We start from the raw sequence: 22774 nt of genomic DNA on the forward strand, positions 1-22774 counted from the left end.
TTATTATTACAGAGAAAAGGGAATCATTTAACCATGAAATAAACCCAATAGGGCTGTTCTGCCCCCAATAAGGGGTAATTATATCTTAGTTGGGATCAAGTACAGGTACTGTTTTATTATTACAGAAAAAAAGGAAAGTAGTTTTCAAATTCTGAATTATTTGATTGGAGTCTATGGGAGACGGGCTTTCCGTAATTCGGACCTGTCTGGATAATGGGTTTCTGGATAAGGGATCCCATACCTGTATGTGACTTATTTTATATTTCTATAAATTCAAGCATTTGGGAACTCCTTGCACTTTGTGAACCACTGTAATGGAGGGACGTGCTTCCAAAAAGTTCTATTTGGGGTTTTGTTGGATTATAATGCGCTAAAAGTCCAAAAGAGTGTAATTCACATGCAGTAGCATTTTAAAAACACATTTTAATTCTTTCAGGTTGAGTATAGTGTTAGGAAGATGAACAGAGTTAATATCTGATGTAGCTTACCATTATAGGCTTGTTTTATCCTCTGGTGTCAAGCCTTGCTATGTTTTGTTTTCACTCTAATATTTTTTTCTGCCTGGAAGAAAAACAGTTAGACCTGTTTCTCAAGTAATAACAATTTCGTTTATTAAAGCAGTTTGGCGGTATTATAGAGGATCATGTCTCAGCTGGAGTAGTAACTGTAATGGCTTCAGCAGATATGTTGATAAACCTGGAGGTAATAGGTGCCTTGTTACAAAGGAACGCTTAGACGGCAGCTCAGGAGGTACGCTGGAGAAATGAAACATTTGTATAAAGCGGAGCCCGAAAGGCAATTCTACATTGTGCAGATGTACAGGAACCATTCTCCTGGAGTTTTTGGCTTTTTTTTAACTGAAAACAAAAATAATTATGACACTCCTGTTTCACAATAACTTGATTTTTCCATATATTTCTGGTAAAAGGTGGAATAATAAAGACAGTCATTTGACTAAATCAAAAAGCCACAAAGCCCTAGACCCCTAAACTTCAGGACTACAATAAGGGATAGATTTATTAATATTCAAGTTTGATATTTTTTTACGAATTATGGTTCAAAAACTTGAATCCCTGGTATTTAAGTGCAAAAACCCCCTGAAAACTCAAATGTAAAAAGCTTGCGAGTTTCTATAGGAGTTGTCCTAGGCAAAGTCAAGCCATTTTTAATTTGAGATATTCAATTTTTGAGTTTTATTGGAGTTTGTAAACTTGAAAATTCAAGGTCTTTACGTTTTTTAATTGCACGACTTTACCACGTTAATAAATAATGCAAATTTATTTGATTTAGAAAAACAAATTTGAATTCACAAACTCAAAAACTGATAAATAAGTATCCATAAAGTACATGGTTCCATAATGCCTTTCAACTCTTTCCACTCCATTCAAGGAGCACAAAGAGCTTTATCTCACTTAACTACATATAGAGAAAGGGGCAAACTGCCACAAAGAGGCCACTTTGCATCTATTTTTTGCACGTTACTTGCCCCATTTTTGTAAACTAGGTTGATAGTATTTTGGTGGCTCCTTATCAGCACTTTTTTTTTACTCTGTTGGCTCATCTTTGTTCTAATATCCTAAGCTTTGGAGAGTAGTAGTCAGCACCAAGCCTTGTGATTAGTTAGAAGTAGTGCAGGTTCCCCAATGGCCACTTTCCATCGGCATATCAAGGTACAGAAGAACAGGAACAGAACCTCTTGTCTTTGTAGATTAAAATACCTTTATTGCAAAGTTTTTGGGGCAAACAACAACAGCAGCAATGTTTCAGGTCACATAAGCTTGATAAAAGGTCTTATGTGACCTGAAACGTTGCTGCTGTTGTTGTTTGCCCCAAAAACTTTGCAATAAAGGCATTTTAATCTACAAAGACAAGAGGTGCTGTTCCTGTTCTTCTGTACTAATATCCTAAGCTAACAAGGTGCTGGTTTTGATCTGACCTTGTTCTTTGTGCCATTATCTATTTGAGCCATCAGCTATCGACTTAAGAGGCCCCAGAACTCCCGGTTCACTGAGGATCTAATTATTCCTATTTCTCTGACTCTATGATAAACATGTTCAAGGCAACTTCTCAACCTGGAAGCAGCTATAAAACAATATTCTTTAGAAAGTTCTTCATATACCATCAGTTAAGCTTAGTATTCCCCCTTTCCCCAATTACAAATGCTGGAAAGTGTATAATGAACTGGATCCATAGAATTCATTAATAGAAAATAGATACGGCACAGTTGATATTTGTTGAACTTATAATGCCTTAGAAACACTCTTGGTTCACCTTTTCTGAACTGTTATTAGGAGCTCAAGATTAACCTCAAGAACGCACATAGTGAACTATCGAATTATAGCTGTAGTTGTGGAGCTACCTTTTAACTGGGTCTGAAAGAGGGCATGTGGGACTTAAAAAATTATACAATGTGATTGATGAGACAGACCTAAAGTAAATAATGAGAATTCAGACAGGGATCAATTATAAGATAGCCGTAGCCTCATAGGCTATGCCCTCACTTGAACTGTTCTGGTTTTATGGGGATTGGAAGGGAGAGGAATAATTGATAAGAAGTGATTTTGAACAATATAGGAGTAATCCATTATTTATATTTAGACTGGAAAGACAGTTGGGTTTTCTTGTGTTCCACCTAAAACAGGAACAACGGATCTATATTCTACCCCCCAACGTTATGCCCAAAGGCAAGAAAAAGCAAAAATAAGGACGTTTTTTTATTTCTGTTTTTCTCTAAAAGTAGACAAACACTGCCAATCTCAAGAGTTCCAATTTGTCCCAAAGCGCTCTGTACACACAGGGCATTTTATTAGAAACGAAAGATAGCTAGGAAAATTGTTATTTTCCACATTGATAGTGGAGGTTAGCAGTTCATCGTCTAAAAGAAATGTAACTAATAATATATATAACATAGTAAATGGCAATTCCAATCATCAAGAACAGATGCATTCATAATTAATAGTACTATTTGGTACCTTCTGCAAATGGTAGCATTTCTAGTGTAGAAAGTAACCTGGTGATTAGTGTCACTTACCACAATCTTCTGCTGCTTGACTGTTTATCATCAGGTTTACAGCCTTAGGAACCTTAGGTTTTATTAACAAAATTGCTATTAAACATTACATAACTATACACCCTTACATGAAACGCTTGCCCACCTCAAGCTGGGCTTCCTGCCAAACCAGCCACCTCTTGCAAGAACAATAGGTTGGCAACTGGGTGCAGGCAAACAGTATCCCTCCATCCTGGGGCCCTTGTCAAGGAGACCATCATCAACTTTGGCACACATGTGCTAAAAACAGGAGCATAGGCCCATCACCCCTTTCTAGTTGTGACAAAACAAATATAATGCCCCTTACTGAAACCCCACCCAGCAGGAGATTCTGACACCGAGATGGTGGGTGGGGTGTTGGATGTTCCTCACTACCAGAAAAGTCTAGTTTCTATTCTTACTATCCATATACCCTCTTGTGTCATCCTCCAATGTTTATTTCCCCTTAATGTTGCCTTATCTATTACTGACCAAACCCCTTTACTTTCCCAGCTCTTCCTAACAGCAATCAAGGTTCATGCCTTTATTAACATGCTCTGTTCTCCACTTTTAATACTCATGGAAGCCCATTTATGAATTTCAAATGTGTACTCTAAGGGCCAGATTCAGAATTCAGATTCAGTATGAATTAGAATCACAAATCACGATTTCTGATGTTTGGAAAAGTCACAAAATTTCCGTTCATTTGAATATGAAAATTTCGTACTTACAATCCGAAATTTTCGTATTGAAACGATAATTTGCGAAAGTCACAAAATTTTCGTATCTGAACGATCCTAAACGGCGGGAAAACCTTTCTGACTTTGTACCGTCAGTGCATGATTTTGGAAGCCTCCCATAGGGCTCAATGGCACTCTGCAGCTCCAACCCGGCCCAAGGAAAGTCTCCCATAGGACTCAATGGCACTCTGCAGCTCCAACCCGGCCCAAGGAAAGCTAAGGCTCAATGGCACTCTGCTCCAACCCAAGGAAAGTCTCCCATAGGGCTCGGCAAAGGGCTGTCAAGGAAAGGCTCTCCCATAGGGCTCAATGGCACTCTGCAGCTCCAACCCGGCCCAAGGAAAGTCTCCCATAGGGCTCAATGGCACTCTGCAGCTCCAACCCGGCCAAGGAAAGTCTCCCATAGGGCTCAATGGCACTCTGCAGCTCCAACCCGGCCCAAGGAAAGTCTCCCATAGGGCTCAATGGCACTCTGCAGCTCCAACCCGGCCCAAGGAAAGTCTCCCATAGGGCTCAATGGCACTCTGCAGCTCCAACCCGGCCCAAGGAAAGTCTCCCATAGGGCTCAATGGCACTCTGCAGCTCCAGGGGACTCTCCCATAGGGCTCAATGGCACTCTGCAGCTGCAAACCCGGCCCAAGGAAAGTCTCCCATAGGGCTCAATGGCACTCTGCAGCTCCAACCCGGGCAAATAGGGCTCAATGGCACTCTGCAGCTCCAACCCGGCCCAAGGAAAGTCTCCCATAGGGCTCAATGGCACTCTGCAGCTCCAACCCGGCCCAAGGAAAGTGGGCTCAATGGCACTCTGCAGCTCCAACCGGGAAAGTCTCCCATAGGGCTCAATGGCACTCTGCAGCTCCAACCCGGCCCAAGGAAAGTCTCCCATAGGGCTCAATGGCACTCTGCAGCTCCAACCCGGCCCAAGGAAAGTCTCCCATAGGGCTCAATGGCACTCTGCAGCTCCAACCCGGCCCAAGGAAAGTCTCCCATAGGGCTCAATGGCACTCTGCAGCTCCAACCCGGCCCAAAAGGAAAGTCTCCCATAGGCTCAATGGCACTCTGCAGCTCCTGGCGGGCTCAATGGCACTCTGCAGCTCCGTCCAAGGCTCTGGCTCAATGGCACTCTGCAGCTCCAAAATGGCCCAAGGAAAGTCTCCCATAGGGCTCAATGGCACTCTGCAGCTCCAACCTGGCCCAAGAAAAGTCACGATACTGAAGCTTGAATGAATCCGAAACTTTCGTACTCGGCGCGAAGGCTACAAAAAAGTCGCGACAATTCGCGTAAGCTGTAACGCTGCGAAAAAGTCGCGACATTTTGCGAAACAGTTGTAATGGCTACGAAAAAGTCACGACAATTTACGAGAAAATCGCAAAATACCGATCATTATGAAAAAAACGCATTCGGGCGTCTTCGGACCGTTCGTGGATTAGTAAATCAGCCCCTAGATTTGGATATGTCTTTTTTGTGGCAAATTAAAAACAAATGTATTTTACACGAGTGATAGGCTAAACAGCTATCCTTTCCCATTTATAAATCCAAGTTAATAAGCTGATTTGACATAAGGACATTTTGACAGGAAAAAAAATGGATTTACTTTTGTAAATTACAGCAGAGGAAGAGATGAAATCTCCAAATCAATTTCTTTGCATGTTAGTTTGGTTGGGCACAGCGTGCATACAAAGCAGAGAGGAGCTGTGTACAGTGATGGATTGTCTCTTGGGAATCTATGGTAGATATTTGTACAACATACGTAAATATTAACATTGCTTGTTTATCTGAACTAACAGTTTGCAAATATTGTAGCCTGAGAGAAAGAGAGAAATATGCTGGCTGTCATGCTGCTTATAAAATGATTGCCCAAGGCCGACCTGTCACGGAGATAGTGTTTTCACAGCCAGTCGCTTCTTTACATGTGATCAGATTAAAATATTTACTTGGGAAGCTTAGATCAGCTTCAGAATTAAGGGGCCGGAGAACAATTACATCTTATTTTCTTTCTCAAAACAGTTGCAGCAATGGGAAGATTGCCTCTAGCTGTCAACTGTGCGACGGCTACTGCTATAATGGTGGGACGTGTCAACTGGACCCAGAGACCAACATACCTGCCTGCATGTGAGTAGCTCTGGGCCAATGTACATCCTAACAAATAACTGCATTTTCTCTCGTTTGAAGGAATCCTTAAGGTTAAATATTGGATTTCTCAAATAGATATCACTACTGGTAGGTTTCTAGAATCCCAATTAGTGATGGGCGAAATGTTTCGCCAGGCATGGATTTGCTGCAAATTTCCGTGTTTTGCCATTGGCGGATTGTTTCGCCAAATGGATGAAAAAATTTGCCGCGGAAAAATCAGCCAAAAATTCCAAAAATAATTGCAGGCTTCAAAAGAATAGTCGCAGGTAGTGATGAGCGAATCTGTTCCGTTTCGCCGAAAAATTTGCGAAATGCCGAAAATGCCGTGCGACAAAAAAATTGCGGCTATTGTTTCGTCACCCGCGGCTATTGTTTCGTCGCCTGCGGCTATTATTTCGGTGCCCGCGGCTATTATTTTGTCGCGCAGCTATTATTTAATTGCCCGCGGCTATTATTTCGTTGCGCGGCTATTCTTTTGTCGCCCGTGGCTATTATTTCGTCGCCCACGGCTATTCTTATGACGCCCGCGACTATTCTTTTTTGACTCCGGCAACAATTTTTGGACGTGCGGCTAATTTTTCTGCGGCTAATTTTTTCATCCGTTTCGCTAAACAATCCGCCAAACGCGAAAATTCGCCGCAAATCCATGCCTGCCGAAACATTTCGCCCCTCACTAGTCGCGGGGTGAATTTTTCGGCAAAGCAAAACGGCGAAGAGAAACAGATTCGCTCATCACTAATCACAATGAGTAAATGAGCAGATTTCAAAATTAAATACATAGTTTGTGAGCCCATTACCTAAATCTATTTTTTTCTATTATCATGTTTTTTTCAATTTTGTATACCAATTTAAATTAGTTAAATTGTTAAATTCTACCACCTTTAGATATTAATATTTAATATTTGATGTCAAAACAAAGTCTTTGGGTCATATATTGACAATTGAAAAAGTCCTATCCAGCATTCAGTGAGTCCCAGATGCTGTGTAACTATATTTTATCATGCTGCTTGTGTAATGTCATTAAGTTTATTTCAGAGATAAATAAAATGGGCTGATAATGTATTAGATTTTTTTAAGGGGGTGACATGGTTACCGACATGGTAGGACTTTGTTGCCTTTGTTTTTTTGTCTCAAAAAATCATGACAAATTTAGTGTTTCCCACCACTAGATTAAATTTATTATAAAATGATATTCTGAGAATTAATCACTAGGGAGTAGTGATGAGCAAATCTGTTCCATTTCGCTTCACTCAAAAATTGGAGAAACAGGAAAATTCTCCAAATGGCGGAAAATCCGCGAAACACGTTTGTCACGTGTCTTTTTTGTCACGCTTTTTTTTGCCGCGACCCCGCCCAATTTGACACAAAAACACAAAAACGAATTGTTTTGCAGCAAATTTCCAGGGAAGTTTCACAAAACAATTTGGCAATAGAGATGTAGCGAAATGTTTGCCTGCAAATTCATTCGCGTGAACATCGGGTGTTCGCAAGTTCGGAAGTTCGCGAACTTTCCGCGTATGTTCGCAATTTGGGTTCGCCGCGTTTTTTTTTCCGCTGCGTTTTTTCTCTGCGTTTTTTCTCGGCCTAAAAACGACACACAACCACACATGGCGTTTTTCAGCCTAGTACTGGTGTAAGCAAATCCCGTTTCCATGGTGCTAATAGTGCGAAATAGCAAAAAACGCTGCGTATTTCCGCTAGGTCTGCCCGTTTTTACGCAACGCTGCGTCAACAAAGTATTTTTCAGAGACATTTTTGCCCTTGATCCCCCTCCTGCATGCCCCTGCCCAGGTCGTGGCACCCTTTAAACAACTTTAAAATCAGTTTTCTGGCCAGAAATGGCTTTTCTAGGTTTTAAAGTTCGCCTTCCCATTGAAGTCTATGGGGTTTGCAAAGTTCGCGAATATTCACGCTTTTTGGCATAAGTTCGTGAACGCGTTTTTTTGAGGTTCGCTACATCCCTATTTGCCAATGGCAAAATGCAGAAATTTGCTGGGAATCCAAAAATTGGCTCATCAGTACTAGGGAGGAATAGTTTTATCTGGCTGTGCATGAAATCTGACCCACTGTACAAAACAATAAACTAGATTTTAAATAATTAGAACACGAGACTTCACGCTGGAACTAATTATAAAAATGCAGGAATCGAGTTTGTATATATTTTATTTACTTGATTGCATAAATCTGTTCATATTATGCTTTTCTTATTTTTACCCCCAATCTTTCATTCAAATTTCTGTTTTTAGTAGTAAGATATCCAGTTGAATGCCAGGCTCAAAGGCAATGATGTAGCTGCAAGTTGATGGGTTCCACAGTAAAATTGTTGTAGGGTATCAGGGTAGGGTATCAGGTTGATGATCACCAAAATATAATAATACACACCATATAAATCAGGACCCCAGTGGGCCCTGCAGCAGCTTCTGAGTTTGAACCCCTGTCATTGTACCTCTGCTCAAAAGGGAAAATTGGCGTTTTAGAATCAAAAAGACAAAATGCTTCCACAGCCACGTTAATGTGTCACTTTTTAGGGGAAATTCCCTGTCTGTTTTTCTAATATGGCAATCTTGAACTATCATTGTGTTATTTTGTGTACAGATTTGTGTTTAAAGAAGATGTCTAACTTTTTGTAAACTTTTAGTATGTTATAGATGGGATCATTCCAAGCAACTTTTCAATTGTCTTCATTATTTATTGTGTATGGTTTCTAAATTATTGCCGTTACTATTCTGCCTCTGGCTGTTGGTGGTCACTGACCCCAACAACAGAAAAATTAGGATTACATTTTCTAGTTATACTTATTTTCAATAGCTTATCATTGTTTCCTGGCCGGATCCTATTGTTATTCCATTCTGAGTTTTATACTGATGGAATGAAACCTTTCCAACCAGATAGCAGTTGAAATTCTATGCCGAGAGTTGCAGAACAACAATGTCAATATTTAAGAAACCACAATAAATAAAAAATGAAGACCAATTGCGAATAGTCTTAGAATATAAATGTCTACAGCATACCAAAAGTTAATTTAGAAGAGGACTAGCCCTAACTAGTGGTATATTCCGAATTACTATATTACAAAATGTCATCGTTTTGCTGCAATACAATCACACAAACTGGGGCAGATCATTCATTGCAGTTGTATTTTACTGAAATTCTGCAGATGCTCTTTGGGGTTTAAAAGTCAGCGCTGTGACCAGAAAGTCAACCCTTGTGATTACTACTGTCAGAATGAGGGACTTTGCACTATAACTGCGTTTAATGAACCCCAATGCAAGTAGGTTTAACCTTCCACCTGACACTGCACATTGATATCACTTTTGTCCATCATCCATTGATGTTTTAACCCATGAACATCCCAACAATTGTTGTATACTTCTAACTCTTAATCAGTATAAAGGAAAAACCAAGACATACATTCTGCATTGTTATAAGGGTAACCCATTAGAGTTGGTCCCACTGCAAAGTTATATAAACAAGTATATTTTGTCCAAAGATAGAAGAAAATGGTGTTGGGACCAACAACACTTAGGGAGGTCATTTACAGACACCCTGGACAAAATGAAAGCACTAAGGGGCACAAATAAACACACATTTTTCAAAATTTAAGAAGCATTGTATCCAGGGATTGGCGGCATGGATAGCGGATGGATAGGGGACATCTAGATTTCATCCCTTGCCCCTCCCTTTATGAAAACAGTGGTGCAGAACAGAGGCAGTTCTAAATTCATCAGTCAATTATCGGCCACTGACCATTTTTCTTTATGCAAGGCATGGCACAAAGTGCAAAAAACATGGAATACTACACCCATATTTTGCACTTTCCACCTTGCCCTGAACATAGAAAATGGCTACTTTTATGGCAAAGGGACTCAGACATGAAATATGACAGTTTAAAAATTGCAACAGTGTATTTGTAGTATTTATATGTAGATTTATATAAAAGCAAATTTAGACCTACTACCTATTCTTAGAAAGTCACGGTAATTTAAGAATTGCCATTAGCCATAAAGAATTATATGAATGTAATTATATAGGTAGCTCACAGACACAAATAGGGGGATATTAAGTGCTGCAGTAAACAGTGGTTGTATCTGCGTCTTAAGTCCAAAAGCCCGTTTTGTATGCATGTGCTTCAAGAGGTAGTCTTTGAATGTATGTTTGAAGAGACCGAGTTAAGATTCTCTCCAGAGGAATTCAGGGATAGCATTCCAATTGTAAGGAGCAGAAAGGTCTAAGGTGGGAAAAAGCAGTATAGTTAAGGCAAACTTTAGTGGGGAGAGGGGGGCATTTGGGAGGCCAGTAAGTAGCAGGTTACAGTAGAATACATGGGATAGGAAGAGGGCTATAGAGAGCTATATTTTTGCAATACTATGTAGAAAGAACTAACAGATATTGACTGTGTTAATATGATCAGAGAAGGAGAGGAAGGAGTCAAAGTCTACCACCAGACAACGTACGGGTTGACAGGGTTCGTGATCATGCCATCAGTAGAAATAGTAAAGGGGAGAGAAGAACCAGGTAGAAGAAGCATCAAGTGGCACTGGTCAGATCATTTGTCTGGATTTGATGAGATATCAATATGGTTTGAAGACAGTGCCTCTTGAGGTGCCGAAAGATAAATTAAGGGTCAAACAGGAATGAAGAAAAACTGGTGGACCATATATGGGCATACATGGTCACTATTGATATTAATGCATAATTGGCATAGATTAGACATAGATCTTTTTTCTTGGTAAAACCGTGACTAGGAAGCAATAATAGTTGATGGTTGTAGTGCAAACTCTATTTTGCTTTTTTGTTACTTTCATATACAATAATTTGCCCTCTATGAATTATCATTAAATAGAACATTTTAAATTACCTAATAGAGTTCCTGAAAATGGTTTATTAAGAATTTTAAAAAAAAAGTAGTTTATCACCAAAGGGAACATTGGTTCTGCACAAATCCAGTTTGTTTCAAAGAAAATACCTCCATATATATATATATATATATATATATATCCAGTCCATAGAAAGCACTCAGGGCATGAACATCTCCAAAGCAAGTCCTTTATTCAGACAGTCCCCATGGGATCATCATCAGGCCCAAAACGAGTAGATATTATGTCTGAATAAAGGACTTGCTTTGGAGTTGTTCATGCCGTGAGTGCTTTCTATGGACTGGATGTGTTTTGAGGGTTAGCACCTGCCCATTGTTTTTGGACTGGTGAGTTCCGATATATATATATATAGATAGATAGATAGATAGATAGATAGATAGATAGATAGAGAGAGAGAGAGAGAATGTATGTTTTTATTATAAAGCTATGAGTAGATATGTACTTTTTTTGTACCAGCTGAAGTCAAGCATACAATTATTGTTTGTATGTTCACAGCAATGTTATATAAGGCTGACAGTGCAAAAAAAAGTGTTGTACTTTATTTATGTGGTCTTCCAGCTAGCAATATTACTTCTAATTATAATATATATAGAGAGAGACACATGCTTTTAGTAAGGTATTCTAAAAAGCATGTATTTCCTTCAGGAAATATGGTTTGTCCACTCCACTAATGTCAAGAGCTGAATCGTCAGATATGCAGGTGGAAACAATAGAATTCTACTCCTATGTGATGACTCAGCATTAACCGACTGCTGATGTTCTGGCGCCAGTCAAAGGCACCCAATCAAAATTTTCCACCCTGTCCGATCAACAAAATGACTGATATCCAAGGCTTTTCCTGATATTGGTCGCCTCATCTAACCACCATACATGCACCAAATATCAACCATAATATTGGCGCATGTATGGGCACCTTAAGGAGCAGAGCATATGAATATGGTGGTTCTCATTTCAAAGAATGGGTGGAGGGTTGTGTGGCAACACAATCAAGAAAGTAATTATTCCTTGCTTTGAACTGTGAGTTATGCACAAGAAGCAGTTGCACACTGTGAGTTATGCACACATAACTCACAGTTCAAAGCAAGGAATAATTACTTTCTCGATTGTGTTGGCACACAACCCTCCACCCATTCTTTGTAATTGAGAACCACCAAAATAACCCTATTCTTTGCATATACATATACCCATGACAATACCTTAAATCTAGTGCTCTCTTGTGATCTTGTGGCTCCTCCTACATGCTACCTTTCTGAATTATCAAGTGGGGTGTGTGTAAGAGAATGCCAATGCTTATAATTATGGGGAAAGACCTTTCAAGCAATTTACAAAGGTACAGTAGAATCCCCATTTTATGTTTCTCAAGGGACCAGAAAAATGGTGTAAAATCCGGAAAAATGAAAAATAAGAGAAATGCATTATGCATTGGTGGGACCACAAAAAAATGGTGTAAAATCAGGAACACTTAAAATCGGGGTATTCAAAATTGAGATTTCACTGTATCGTGCGTTCATTATACCATGTCATTGGTGGATGTAAGTAGTAGTGGTCACAATGGTGGATGAGTAGATAAAAACAAGTCAATCACTATTAGAAGATCCCAGTCTAAACCTGAATAAGTATTCAGACAAGATGGGATTTCTGCCATTAACATCAGCTGGAAAAATTGCAGGAATGGTTGGTCTTCATCACGTTTCAAATGTTGTCACATGTTGTCACAGTTCTCTTTATATACACTTCTTCGTTAATGATCTTTTGATGATTTCCAAATGTCAGGAAAGCTGCTACTGTTGGGTTATATTTCATTATCACATTATCACTAATAGGCTTCAAGAGCCTAATAGACAATATATATGGAAGAGGTTAGTGGGGTATAAATTAGTGTGCATAGTGCAGGGTTTGCCCAAACATGACTTTACCAAATGTTGATAAACACAAAGAACCAGCTAGTAGTTTTCATAGAGAAAAATTGGAAAAAAACAGAAGGTCTTTCAGTGACAACAACCCTGTTTATGGACAACCATTTCATGCTTTTTGTTCATGTATTGGAGGCATTATTTTTTTTTTATACTTATTTTAATTCAAGATAGTAATTAATGAAGTATTTCCAATCAATAAATATAAAACTAACCTACATCTAAACTACTAACACAAATGTTATGTGCTATAATTCTAACCAAACTATTTTCATGTGTGTATTGATGGACATGCATGGTATTCTGTACCTACCTCATCTACACATTCTGGATCATACTATGGAAATCAATAGTAAAACCTCAATAGCATTACAATAATACAGTATAGTATAAGCTGCTTTGTTTTATAATATTTGGATTTGTGGTCAAAACATTGTATAATTGTGCAACATGTATTTTCTTCATAATTAATGTTATATATTGTGCCATTGTATCTGTAATAGGTGTTTAATGTCAAAACTAGTGATGAGCGAATCTGTCCCATTTCGCTTTGCCATAAAATTGTCGGAATGGCAAGAAAATTCCCAAAGCGGCAAAAATTTCACGAAACGTATTTGTTGCCCGCGTCTTTTTTGATGCAACCTTTTATGATGCAGCCGCAATTATTTAGACACGACTGCGCCTTTTTTTTTAAGCAGCGGCGCCCTTTTTTACGCGACCGTGCCCCTTCTTTGATGTGACCGTGCCCTTTTTTGACGCGACCGCGCCCAATTTCATGCTGGAAAAAAACATTCTGTCAGGCGAATTTTTCTGCGGTGAATTTTTCTGCAGCGAATTTTCACGAAACAATTTGCTAATGGCGAAATGCGGAAATCCACTGTGAATCCATGCCTGGTGAAAAAATTCGCTCATCACCAGTCAAAACAAAGTTCTCTCAAGCTTTCTATCATTATACTGTATATGTGTAGGAAATACAGAGTTGAAAAGTTTATAATTATTTGTACGATTTCCCTAAAGCGCCAGTTCCTTAGTGGAAGTTTTGGACTATCTATCAGGGGATAAAGCATGCTGGGAAATGCTGCTGAGCAACATCAGTGGGTTCTTGAAATAATTCTGTTTAATAAAACTCTCCCTTAGCTATATGCTCTGTATACGACTACCTTTCCCATTTTTAGTTGAAGTTGTAATTAATGGAGTCATTGATTACCACTTGACATTGACAACACATCTGTTTTTAGAACCAAACCCTTACACGGCACCCTTCAAATATTTGTGTTTAAGTTTGTACCATGACTCAAATTTTTCATGGTAAGAAACATGAGGGCTGATTCACTAAAGTACGTTAAAACGTGCGCTATTTATAGCGTGCAATAAAAATTTTATCACGTCTAAATTTTCGCCTCTAACGCACGATTCACTATAAGCATACTTGCGCTAATTTACGCGCGATATTGCATGCGGCATTTACCGTATGCGCGCTAATTAACGCCAATTATTATGTGCGCTAATAGTCGCCGCGCATAAATAGTAGTATATAAATAGTAGCCACATATAAATAGTGCATATAAATAGTAGCATATAAATGGTAGCCACATATAAATAGTAGCATATAAATGGTAGCCACATATAAATAGTGCATATAAATAGTAGCATATAAATAGTAGCATATAAATGGTAGCCACATATAAATAGTGCATATAAATAGTAGCATATAAATAGTAGCCACATATAAATATTTATATGCTACTATTTATATGTGACTACTATATATACATATAAATAGTGCATATAAATAGTAGCCATATATAAATATATGTGGCTACTTTTTATATGCACTATTTATATGTGGCTACTATTTATATGTGGCTACTATTTATATGCTACTATGTATATGCACTATTTATATGCGGCTACTATTTATATGCACTATTTATATGCGGCTACTATTTATATGCTACTATTTATATGCGGCAAAAATATTTTATTGCCAAAAGCTCATTAACTGTACTTTTCTATAATTACCGCCTGCCTCACGTAGGTGTTAATTTTCGCCCAGACTAATGCGATATTTAGCGCATCTAAGTGTTTGTGAATCATGCGTCAGTATTCTTTTCTGCGCGCTAATTAACGCATGCGTTAAAATTACCGCATGCGGTTGCGCGCAAATTAACGCATGCGATAATACTGTAGTGAATCGCGTGTTAATTGTTGCGTCTTTAGTGAATCAACCCTATGATCTTGACAATTTCCAAATTCAAGTTACTTGACAAACTCAAAACCTCGACAAAACACGACAAACTCAAAACCTCTAATATTAAATTTAGCAGCTAAGAGCTGGCACGTTTCTGTAGAACTCAATAGGAGTTGCATTATCAAAAGTCGAGTTATTTTCAAATTTGACTTTTTGAGGTTAATTCAGAATTTTGCCTATTCATTAAAAATGTAAGATAGAATGTGATTTTACTGTGTTTTGGTTCTTTTTCCTTTCATGTTTTTAAGAGATCGAGTTCACAAGATTCAAGTTTTTTAAAAAAAATTAGCACAGAATTGAGATTTTTGATGTATTTGAGGTTATTAAGTTTTTAATCAAAAAATAAACCTTGAATACTTAATTATGAATGTTGATACATTTTCCTCTATGTGTTAGATAAAAGTTAAATCACTGATGTCTAAGATTTCTTATTATACAATTTACTTTTTTGTAATAAATAGTGATGGGTGAAATCATTTGACAGGCATTGAATCAAGGCAAATTTCCACATTTTGCCATTTGGCTGATTCATTTGTGAAACAGGCACAGCCTAAAAATTTGCAATGCAACAAAAATTGTCGTCTGCGTCATAAAAAAAAATCACGAGTGTGACGAGTCACGGAATTGCGGCAAATTTCCACATTTTGCCATTTGGCTGATTAATTTGCGAAACAGGCACAGTGTAAAAATTTGCAATGCAACAAAAATTGTTGTCTGCGTCGAAAAAAATTGTCACTAGTGTAAAAAATTGACACACATGACAATTTCACCATTTCGATTTTTCATAATTTCACAAATTTCTTCAAAGATTTGTGAACAATGATGAGTGAATCTGTCCTGTTTTGCAATAAAATTCGCAAAATGGCAAGAAAATTCATGAAACGGCAAAAAATTGCGAAACACTTTTGTCTCGTGATTTTTTGTCACCTACGGCTATCTTTGTGTCACCCGCATGTATTTTTTCTTACCGCAGCTATTTTTCTGTCACCCATGCTTTTTTTGCTGCGACCGCACCCATTTTCACGTGACCGCACCCAATTTGATGAGCAACAAAAAAAAAAATTCAGTGTGCAGAATTTTTTTCCTGCAAATTTTCCCGGAAGTTTCACGAAACAATTTGATTACGAATCCATGGCTGGTGAAAAAATTTGCTCATCACTATTTGTGAATTATTTGGCGAAATGAAATGAGACAGATTCGCTCATCACTTTTTATGAAGTCTGGAAAACCTATTGTACTGAGGAGTACAATGGTAGAGTTAAAGAGTTTACATCCCCTTAATTAAGGGAGGGGGCGTCTATACATAAAATATTATCTTTTTATATATAAAGTCTGTGTATATAATTCACAAAGATTGATTTACTTTGTATAGCTTAGTTTTTGTTCAAAATTATGCAAGGAGGCAAAGAAATATAACGTCTTCTCCTTCTACCTTCAACTAGGTAGGTCCTACACTAGGTCCAAAAACTCTTCACCAGACTTCCTGTAGGTGAGAATATTCTGTCTTTGATCATCCATAAGGTGATCAAGGGAGGAAATATACTGCTAAGCCTGAGTCTGATAACACCTGGCTCTGTTCAAAGAAACCATTAGCAGAGTGACATGCTCTCCCTGAAGGATAATGGCAACAGGTGTAGGGTTCAGAAAGAAATCTGAATGATATCTACAGAAGGGAACTGGCTCCTCTGAGATGCAGAGACTGACAATTCTATTCTTATATATCTAAAAATAACAAATGATTCATCCCTAGTAGTTCAAAATTCTTTGAGCTCACCGAATCTTGAAGAAGAATATAAATACAATGTGACAAAGGGATATGTTTAATACATTTTTCCTCAACATGCATGTTTGTTTTATGGTACTTGATGGTTCTTTCGGTGTCATCTTATTAATTTATTTACTTTAAAAGCTTTGTGAGTTAACAGCTGGTATCCATTAATTTGCCCATTTAATTGGTTCTTTTTTAGATGTTCAGCCAACTGGTCAGGGAAGCAGTGTGAGAGGCCAGCTCCCAAGAGCAGCAAGTCTGACAATACTAGTTCAAGTAAGTAGTTACAGTTAGCTTATACAATTGGTTGAAATGTATCACTAAACCTTTGGCGTCAACTGTAATACTTCTCACTACTAAAAAAAAAAATATAATGATGATAATAAGGTGACAGTTGTCTTTTAATTTGATGTGTATAGAAAAATATACATTTCTAAAATTAGTTACATAAGTGTATTCCTATTTTATATTGTCTACTGTATTGTTTATATTGTTTCACATTTAATCGGGTGCTATACTGAAGGTTTATATTATTATTATTATTATTAACATTTATTTATAAAGCGCCAACATACCCCGCAGCGCTGTACAATAAGTGGGTTACATACATTGGACATACAGAGTAACATATAAAGCAATCAGTAACCAATACAAGAGGTGAAGAGACCCCTGCCCAAAAGAGCTTACAATCTACAAAGCCATATTAAACTTTTTTAGGATTCACTACATGTTTTATAGGTCTACTGTATGTGACAAAAGTCCATTATATACAGGACATCTGAATAGGTCCCATCATTCTATAAGACTATATCCCCATTCTTTTACAAAGTTGACCACCCTGGACTCTTCAAGTCGTAATGGAGACATTATAGGGGTCCTATGTAATAGGCTGGTTCCAAAGTGCAAAAAACAGATGCAACCTGCCATGTTTTTTTTTTTTACTTTGTTACTGCCCTGCTCTGAAATGGCAATGGAATATTATTGAGCGATGGAGGCACTTAGACACCTAGACACCCACCCCTTACCCATCCCATAGCCAATATCACTCTTAGGAGATAAGTGGAAGGAAGTCCATGCCCAAAAGAGCTTTTTAATGATTTTCCTGCCATTTTTACTAAACCATTCAATTTTATATCATTTTTTTTGACAGGAAGCATTGCAATTATTGTTCCACTGGTTTTGTTGGTGACCCTCATTACTACCTTAGTCATTGGACTTCTACTTTGTAAACGAAGGAGGAGGTATGTATGAATCATAAAATGCATGAACAGTAACCAGATATAAAAGGTATCATTTACCATTGCCATGGGTGTAGACACAAAGTGCAAGGCTGTGAGGCAAAAGAGAGTGCTGGGTACTAAGTATATGCCTCCACAAAGTTTATTGCAACCCCTGAAGTACCCCCCCTAACTTGTGCATCTGATTCATGCACAATCTATGGGGCTTTCCAGAAGATGCCTACATTCTACCCCCAACCATCCCCTGGATGCACGTAGCAATGCATAAGGGGTAACAAGTGCAAAATGCAATAATGATGTGTTATATATGTGCTTATATTTGAGATATTAAAGATGAATGATTTCCTTTGAATATTTTTTAGGGCAAAGACCATTCGAAGGCAGCCTATAATAAATGGAGGAATGAATGTGGAAATTGGGAATCCATCTTATAATATGTATGAGGTTGACCATGGTCACAATGATGGAAGTCTTTTAGATCCAAACTTTATAATAGAATTAGATAAGGTAAGCACCTATAAGGCAGATATTGGTTATTGACGCTGTAATGTTTCTATAAATAGCAATGTTTAAAGGAGAAGGAAAGGCTAATAAAGAGTTAATCCCAAGCTGCAGGCATACCTTCAGTTCTCTCAATAGTGCCCTTAAGTCTCCCCATATTTCTCCCGTTCAGATGGTCAGAAGCCTCATAGGGAAAAAAAATGCTGAGCTCTGTAAAGAAAGTTCCCATAATGCCTTGCTCCTGCTACAAGACCCATGTACATGCTTAGTTAGTCAGACTATGGGGCTGATTTACTAACCCACGAATTCGAATCCGAATTGGAAAAATTCCGATTGGAAAACGAACATTTTGCGACTTTTTCGTATTTTTTGCGATTTTTTCGGCGCCTTTATGACTTTTCGGAAATTATCGCGACTTTTTCGTTACCAATACGATTTGCGCGAAAAAACGCGAGTTTTTCGTAGCCATTCCGAAAGTTGTGATTTTTTCGTAGCGTTAAAACTTGCGCGAAAAGTTGCGCTTTTTTCGTAGCGTTAAAACTTAAAAGGCACGACATTTTGCGCAAGTTTTAACACTACGAAAAAATCGCAACTTTTTGCGCAAGTTTTAACGCTACGAAAAAATCGCAACTTTCGGAATGGCTACGAAAAACTCGCATTTTTCCGCAAAAATCGTATTGGTAACGAAAAAGTCGCGATAATTTTCCGAAAAAAAATCGCAAAATACCGATCATTACGAAAAAACGCAATCGGACGCATTCGGCCCGTTCGTGAGTAAGTAAATGGGCCCCTATGAGTCAGCTTCCTGCTGATTGGCTCAGATCCACATTCCTAAGGGTGGGGGTTCTTAGCATTCTTGAGATGGGGGGGGGAGAGGAGAGAGCTGCATGTCTCTGGCAGAGGAAAACAGACACAACAAATCTTTTGACAGAGAAGTCAGTGCAGAGTTTCTGTGAGTGCTTATGGCTGTATTTACATAGATCTTTCTGATAAAGCTTACTGAGTTTTTACCTTTCCTTCTCCTTTAAAGAGGTTCGCTTTGTAAATAGTTAAAACTGTTATTTGCAATGTTTTATGTAAGTGTTTAGCATTTCACATCTCTTTTGGCAATGTTTAATGAGTTTTTAGCAATTCACATCTATGAAAAAAAATATATAGCACAGTATGGCTCAACCGTGACTTTATGTAAATAACTGGGTTAGAACTGAAGGTTAATGCATGCTGGGAGCTGTAGTCCAGCAACATCAAGGATTGGTTTTAAAGCGACACTGTTCCATAAAGCATTTCCAAGTCCTAAGTAAATTGTAGTTCCGTTTGGGGTATCTACTGGAGAACTGGGGTGGTTAGTGCCCAAATGTATGCTTACCACGCTATCCTGGTAAGTGTAAGTTGAATTGTGGTTTCCCCTGTCTTCTTGCACTTTGGACCTTATCCTCCCTATCCTAAATGGGCACTTACCATTTTAGTGTTAGAGGTATTATAGATATACAGAATTAATCAAAATATGCAAACTATGGACTCTAAGGGGCTGATTTACTAATCCACGATCCGAATTCCGAATGGGAAAAAATCCGATTGGAAACAAACATTTTGCGACTTTTCCGTATTTTTTGCCTTTTTTTTCGTCGCCGTCGTGACTTTTTCGTGAATTGTCGCGACTTTTTCGTAGCCGTTACGACTTGCGCGAATTGCTCGTATTGAGCGCTAGTAAACGGCGGGCAAACCTTTCCGCGACAATTCGCACAAGTCGTAACGGCTACGAAAAAGTCACGACAATTTACGAAAAAGTTGCGACGCCGACGAAAATATCACAAAATACCGATCATTACGAAAAAACGCATTCGGACGCTTTCGATCCGTTTTGGATTGGTAAATCGGCCCCTAAAGGTATTATAGTGTTAATGGATGAAATTATTTGTGACTATTTTTATAATGGGCTATTACCATTAGTTAGCATCTACAGACAAGTCTACATTTATCATCTAAAAAGATCTTCTACATAAAAGTTTTAAATGTGTGTCCAGTTGTAGTTATAATTTTGTCAGCTACATCTACTAATATTGCCTATCTATGTACAGTCCAGGTTCATAGGGGGTGGGCCTACAGCTTACAAAATTGCCCACAAAGCACCGCCTATCTACTTAAATTCTGATCTGAAAGGACCGCTAAATCCAGGGGTGAGAAATGAATCACCAGTCATCTCCAAATGTCTCATTCATTGCATGGAAACAATATTTTTGATGTGGTACCAGTTCCTTGCATTAATGGAAGCTGAATTCATAATTATTTGGAAGCATGGTACATGAAAGCATGAACAGTATCTTCATTTTTCAATATTTACAGCTTTTAATTTATTAGCCATCTTATTCTGCCTGTTCCTCCCCAGCAACAGAAAATGTCATCTTGTTGTCAGGGTCTCTGACTCTAGCAACCAAGAAACAAAATACCTACAAAGAATCAATTTTAGCATTATTATTCTTTTTAGTGCTGATATCTCTATTCAGTCCCTCTATCATTTTCCTTCCCTTGTGAATTGTAAAGCTGCCTAGTTAAATTCCAAGACTGACAGCTGAACAAAATAATGTGAATTATTCAAAAAATATAAAATATAGAAATTGAAGATCAATTTCAAGTTGCCTTAGAATTTCACCATCTACATCATAAGGGGAGAATTTTGGAAGAAAAAAAAAGCAACCATGGTTTCTATTCACATTTTAAAAACATGTAACTGCTTTCACAATCTATATATTTATCATATTGCTGATTATTTTTTAAAAATAATATATTTTTTATAATATAAATGGTTTATTGGTTCACTTCTTCAACCAAACAATTTAGGGGCTGATTTACTAATCCACGAATCCGAATGAGAAAAATTCGGATTGGAAAAGAACATTTTGCGGCTTTTTCGTATTTTTTGCGATTTTTTTCGTCGCCATTATGACTTTTCCCTAAATTGTCGCGACTTTTTCGTAACCGTTACCACTTGCGTGAATTGTAGCATCTTTTTCATAGCCATTACAAATTTCGAGAATTGTCGCAACTTTTTCATAGCCATTTTGACTTTTGTGAATTGTCGCGTCTTTTTCATAGCCATTATGACTTTCGTGAATTGTCGCGACTTTTTCATAGCCATTTTGACTTTTGTGAATTGTCGCGTCTTTTTCATAGCCATTATGACTTTCGTGAATTGTCGCGACTTTTTCATAGCCATTATGACTTTCGTGAATTGTCGCATCTTTTTCATAACCATTACATTGCACTCGAAAAATTCGTGACAATTCACGAAAAAGTCGCAAAATACCGATCATTACGAAAAAAACGCATTCGGACGCTTTTTGGACGTTTGTAGATTAGTAAATGTGCCCCTTAGTTATGCTGTTTTTCAATTTCAAATTATAAATTGCTGACTCGGGCTGGAATCAGAGCAATTGAAATCTGGCAGTGACACACACTATGGGGCACAGTTACTAAAATTTGTTTTTTTAGTCATATAAAATCGACATGGTATAAATTCGAATTAATATTGATCATTGCTGTATTTATAAAATGCCACAACAATGATTGAATCCTTTATATTAGAAAAATCCCAATTTTTTTGAGTTGAAAGTATTGTTAAAATTTGGAAAATTCGAGATTAAATGGACGTTTGTTTCCATGAATCCTCTTTATTTTTCCCAAACAGGAAATGCTCCAGCAGCCATTTTAGGAGCATTGGCACTCTTAAGGTCCCCATACACTATAATATCCGCTCGTTTGGCGATGTCGCCAAGCGAGCGGATCTTCACCCGATGTCCCCACCTACAGGTGGGCGATATCGGGTAGCAAGTACTTAAAAAAAAAAATAATCCGATCGTTTGAAACTGGGTGAAACTGAAAATGAGGGGATTATGTTCACCTTGAAAATGTGTGAATTGGAAAACTATGAGGGGATTACATTCCCCTTGAATTTGGGAGAAACTGAAAACAATGAGGGGGATTAATTTCCCCGGGAAGCTGGGTAAAATTTAGAACAATGAGGGGATTAATTTATCATTGAAAGTTCAAGGACAGGCTTGAGGACTATTCTATTGCTCTACTATTCTAAGCCTCCATAGGACTCATTGGTACTCAACAGATCAATCCTGCCGATTATTTTTTTTTTACAAAAAAAGTTAATTAAACTTTAATAAATCATGAATTATGGTAGTTATTTTTGAAAAACTCAAAGTTTTCAGGGAACAACAACAAAAAATAGAGTTCTGGTGAAAACCCATTCATACATGTCAAAATTATCTAAAAGTAAAAAATAATTCCGACTTTCTCAAAATGGCTTAGTAAATGT

At 37.9% G+C, this 22774-nt stretch overlaps 1 protein-coding gene across 1 annotated transcript in view; it reads left to right on the forward strand.

The window, feature by feature from the left end:
• The window catches only part of lrp1b (LDL receptor related protein 1B), a 255407-nt gene that overhangs the window by 229253 nt on the left and 3380 nt on the right, over window positions 1-22774 (forward strand). The window contains exons 45-50 of the mRNA XM_031893508.1: window positions 5777-5881; window positions 9060-9173; window positions 16911-16987; window positions 17862-17952; window positions 18312-18456; window positions 20529-20627. Of these exons, the coding sequence (XP_031749368.1) occupies window positions 5777-5881; window positions 9060-9173; window positions 16911-16987; window positions 17862-17952; window positions 18312-18456; window positions 20529-20627 (631 nt within the window). The remainder of the gene's footprint in view (window positions 1-5776; window positions 5882-9059; window positions 9174-16910; window positions 16988-17861; window positions 17953-18311; window positions 18457-20528; window positions 20628-22774) is intronic.

This window comes from Xenopus tropicalis, chromosome 9 (genome assembly GCF_000004195.4).
Source record: "Xenopus tropicalis strain Nigerian chromosome 9, UCB_Xtro_10.0, whole genome shotgun sequence".
NCBI classification, from domain to species: domain Eukaryota; kingdom Metazoa; phylum Chordata; class Amphibia; order Anura; family Pipidae; genus Xenopus; species Xenopus tropicalis.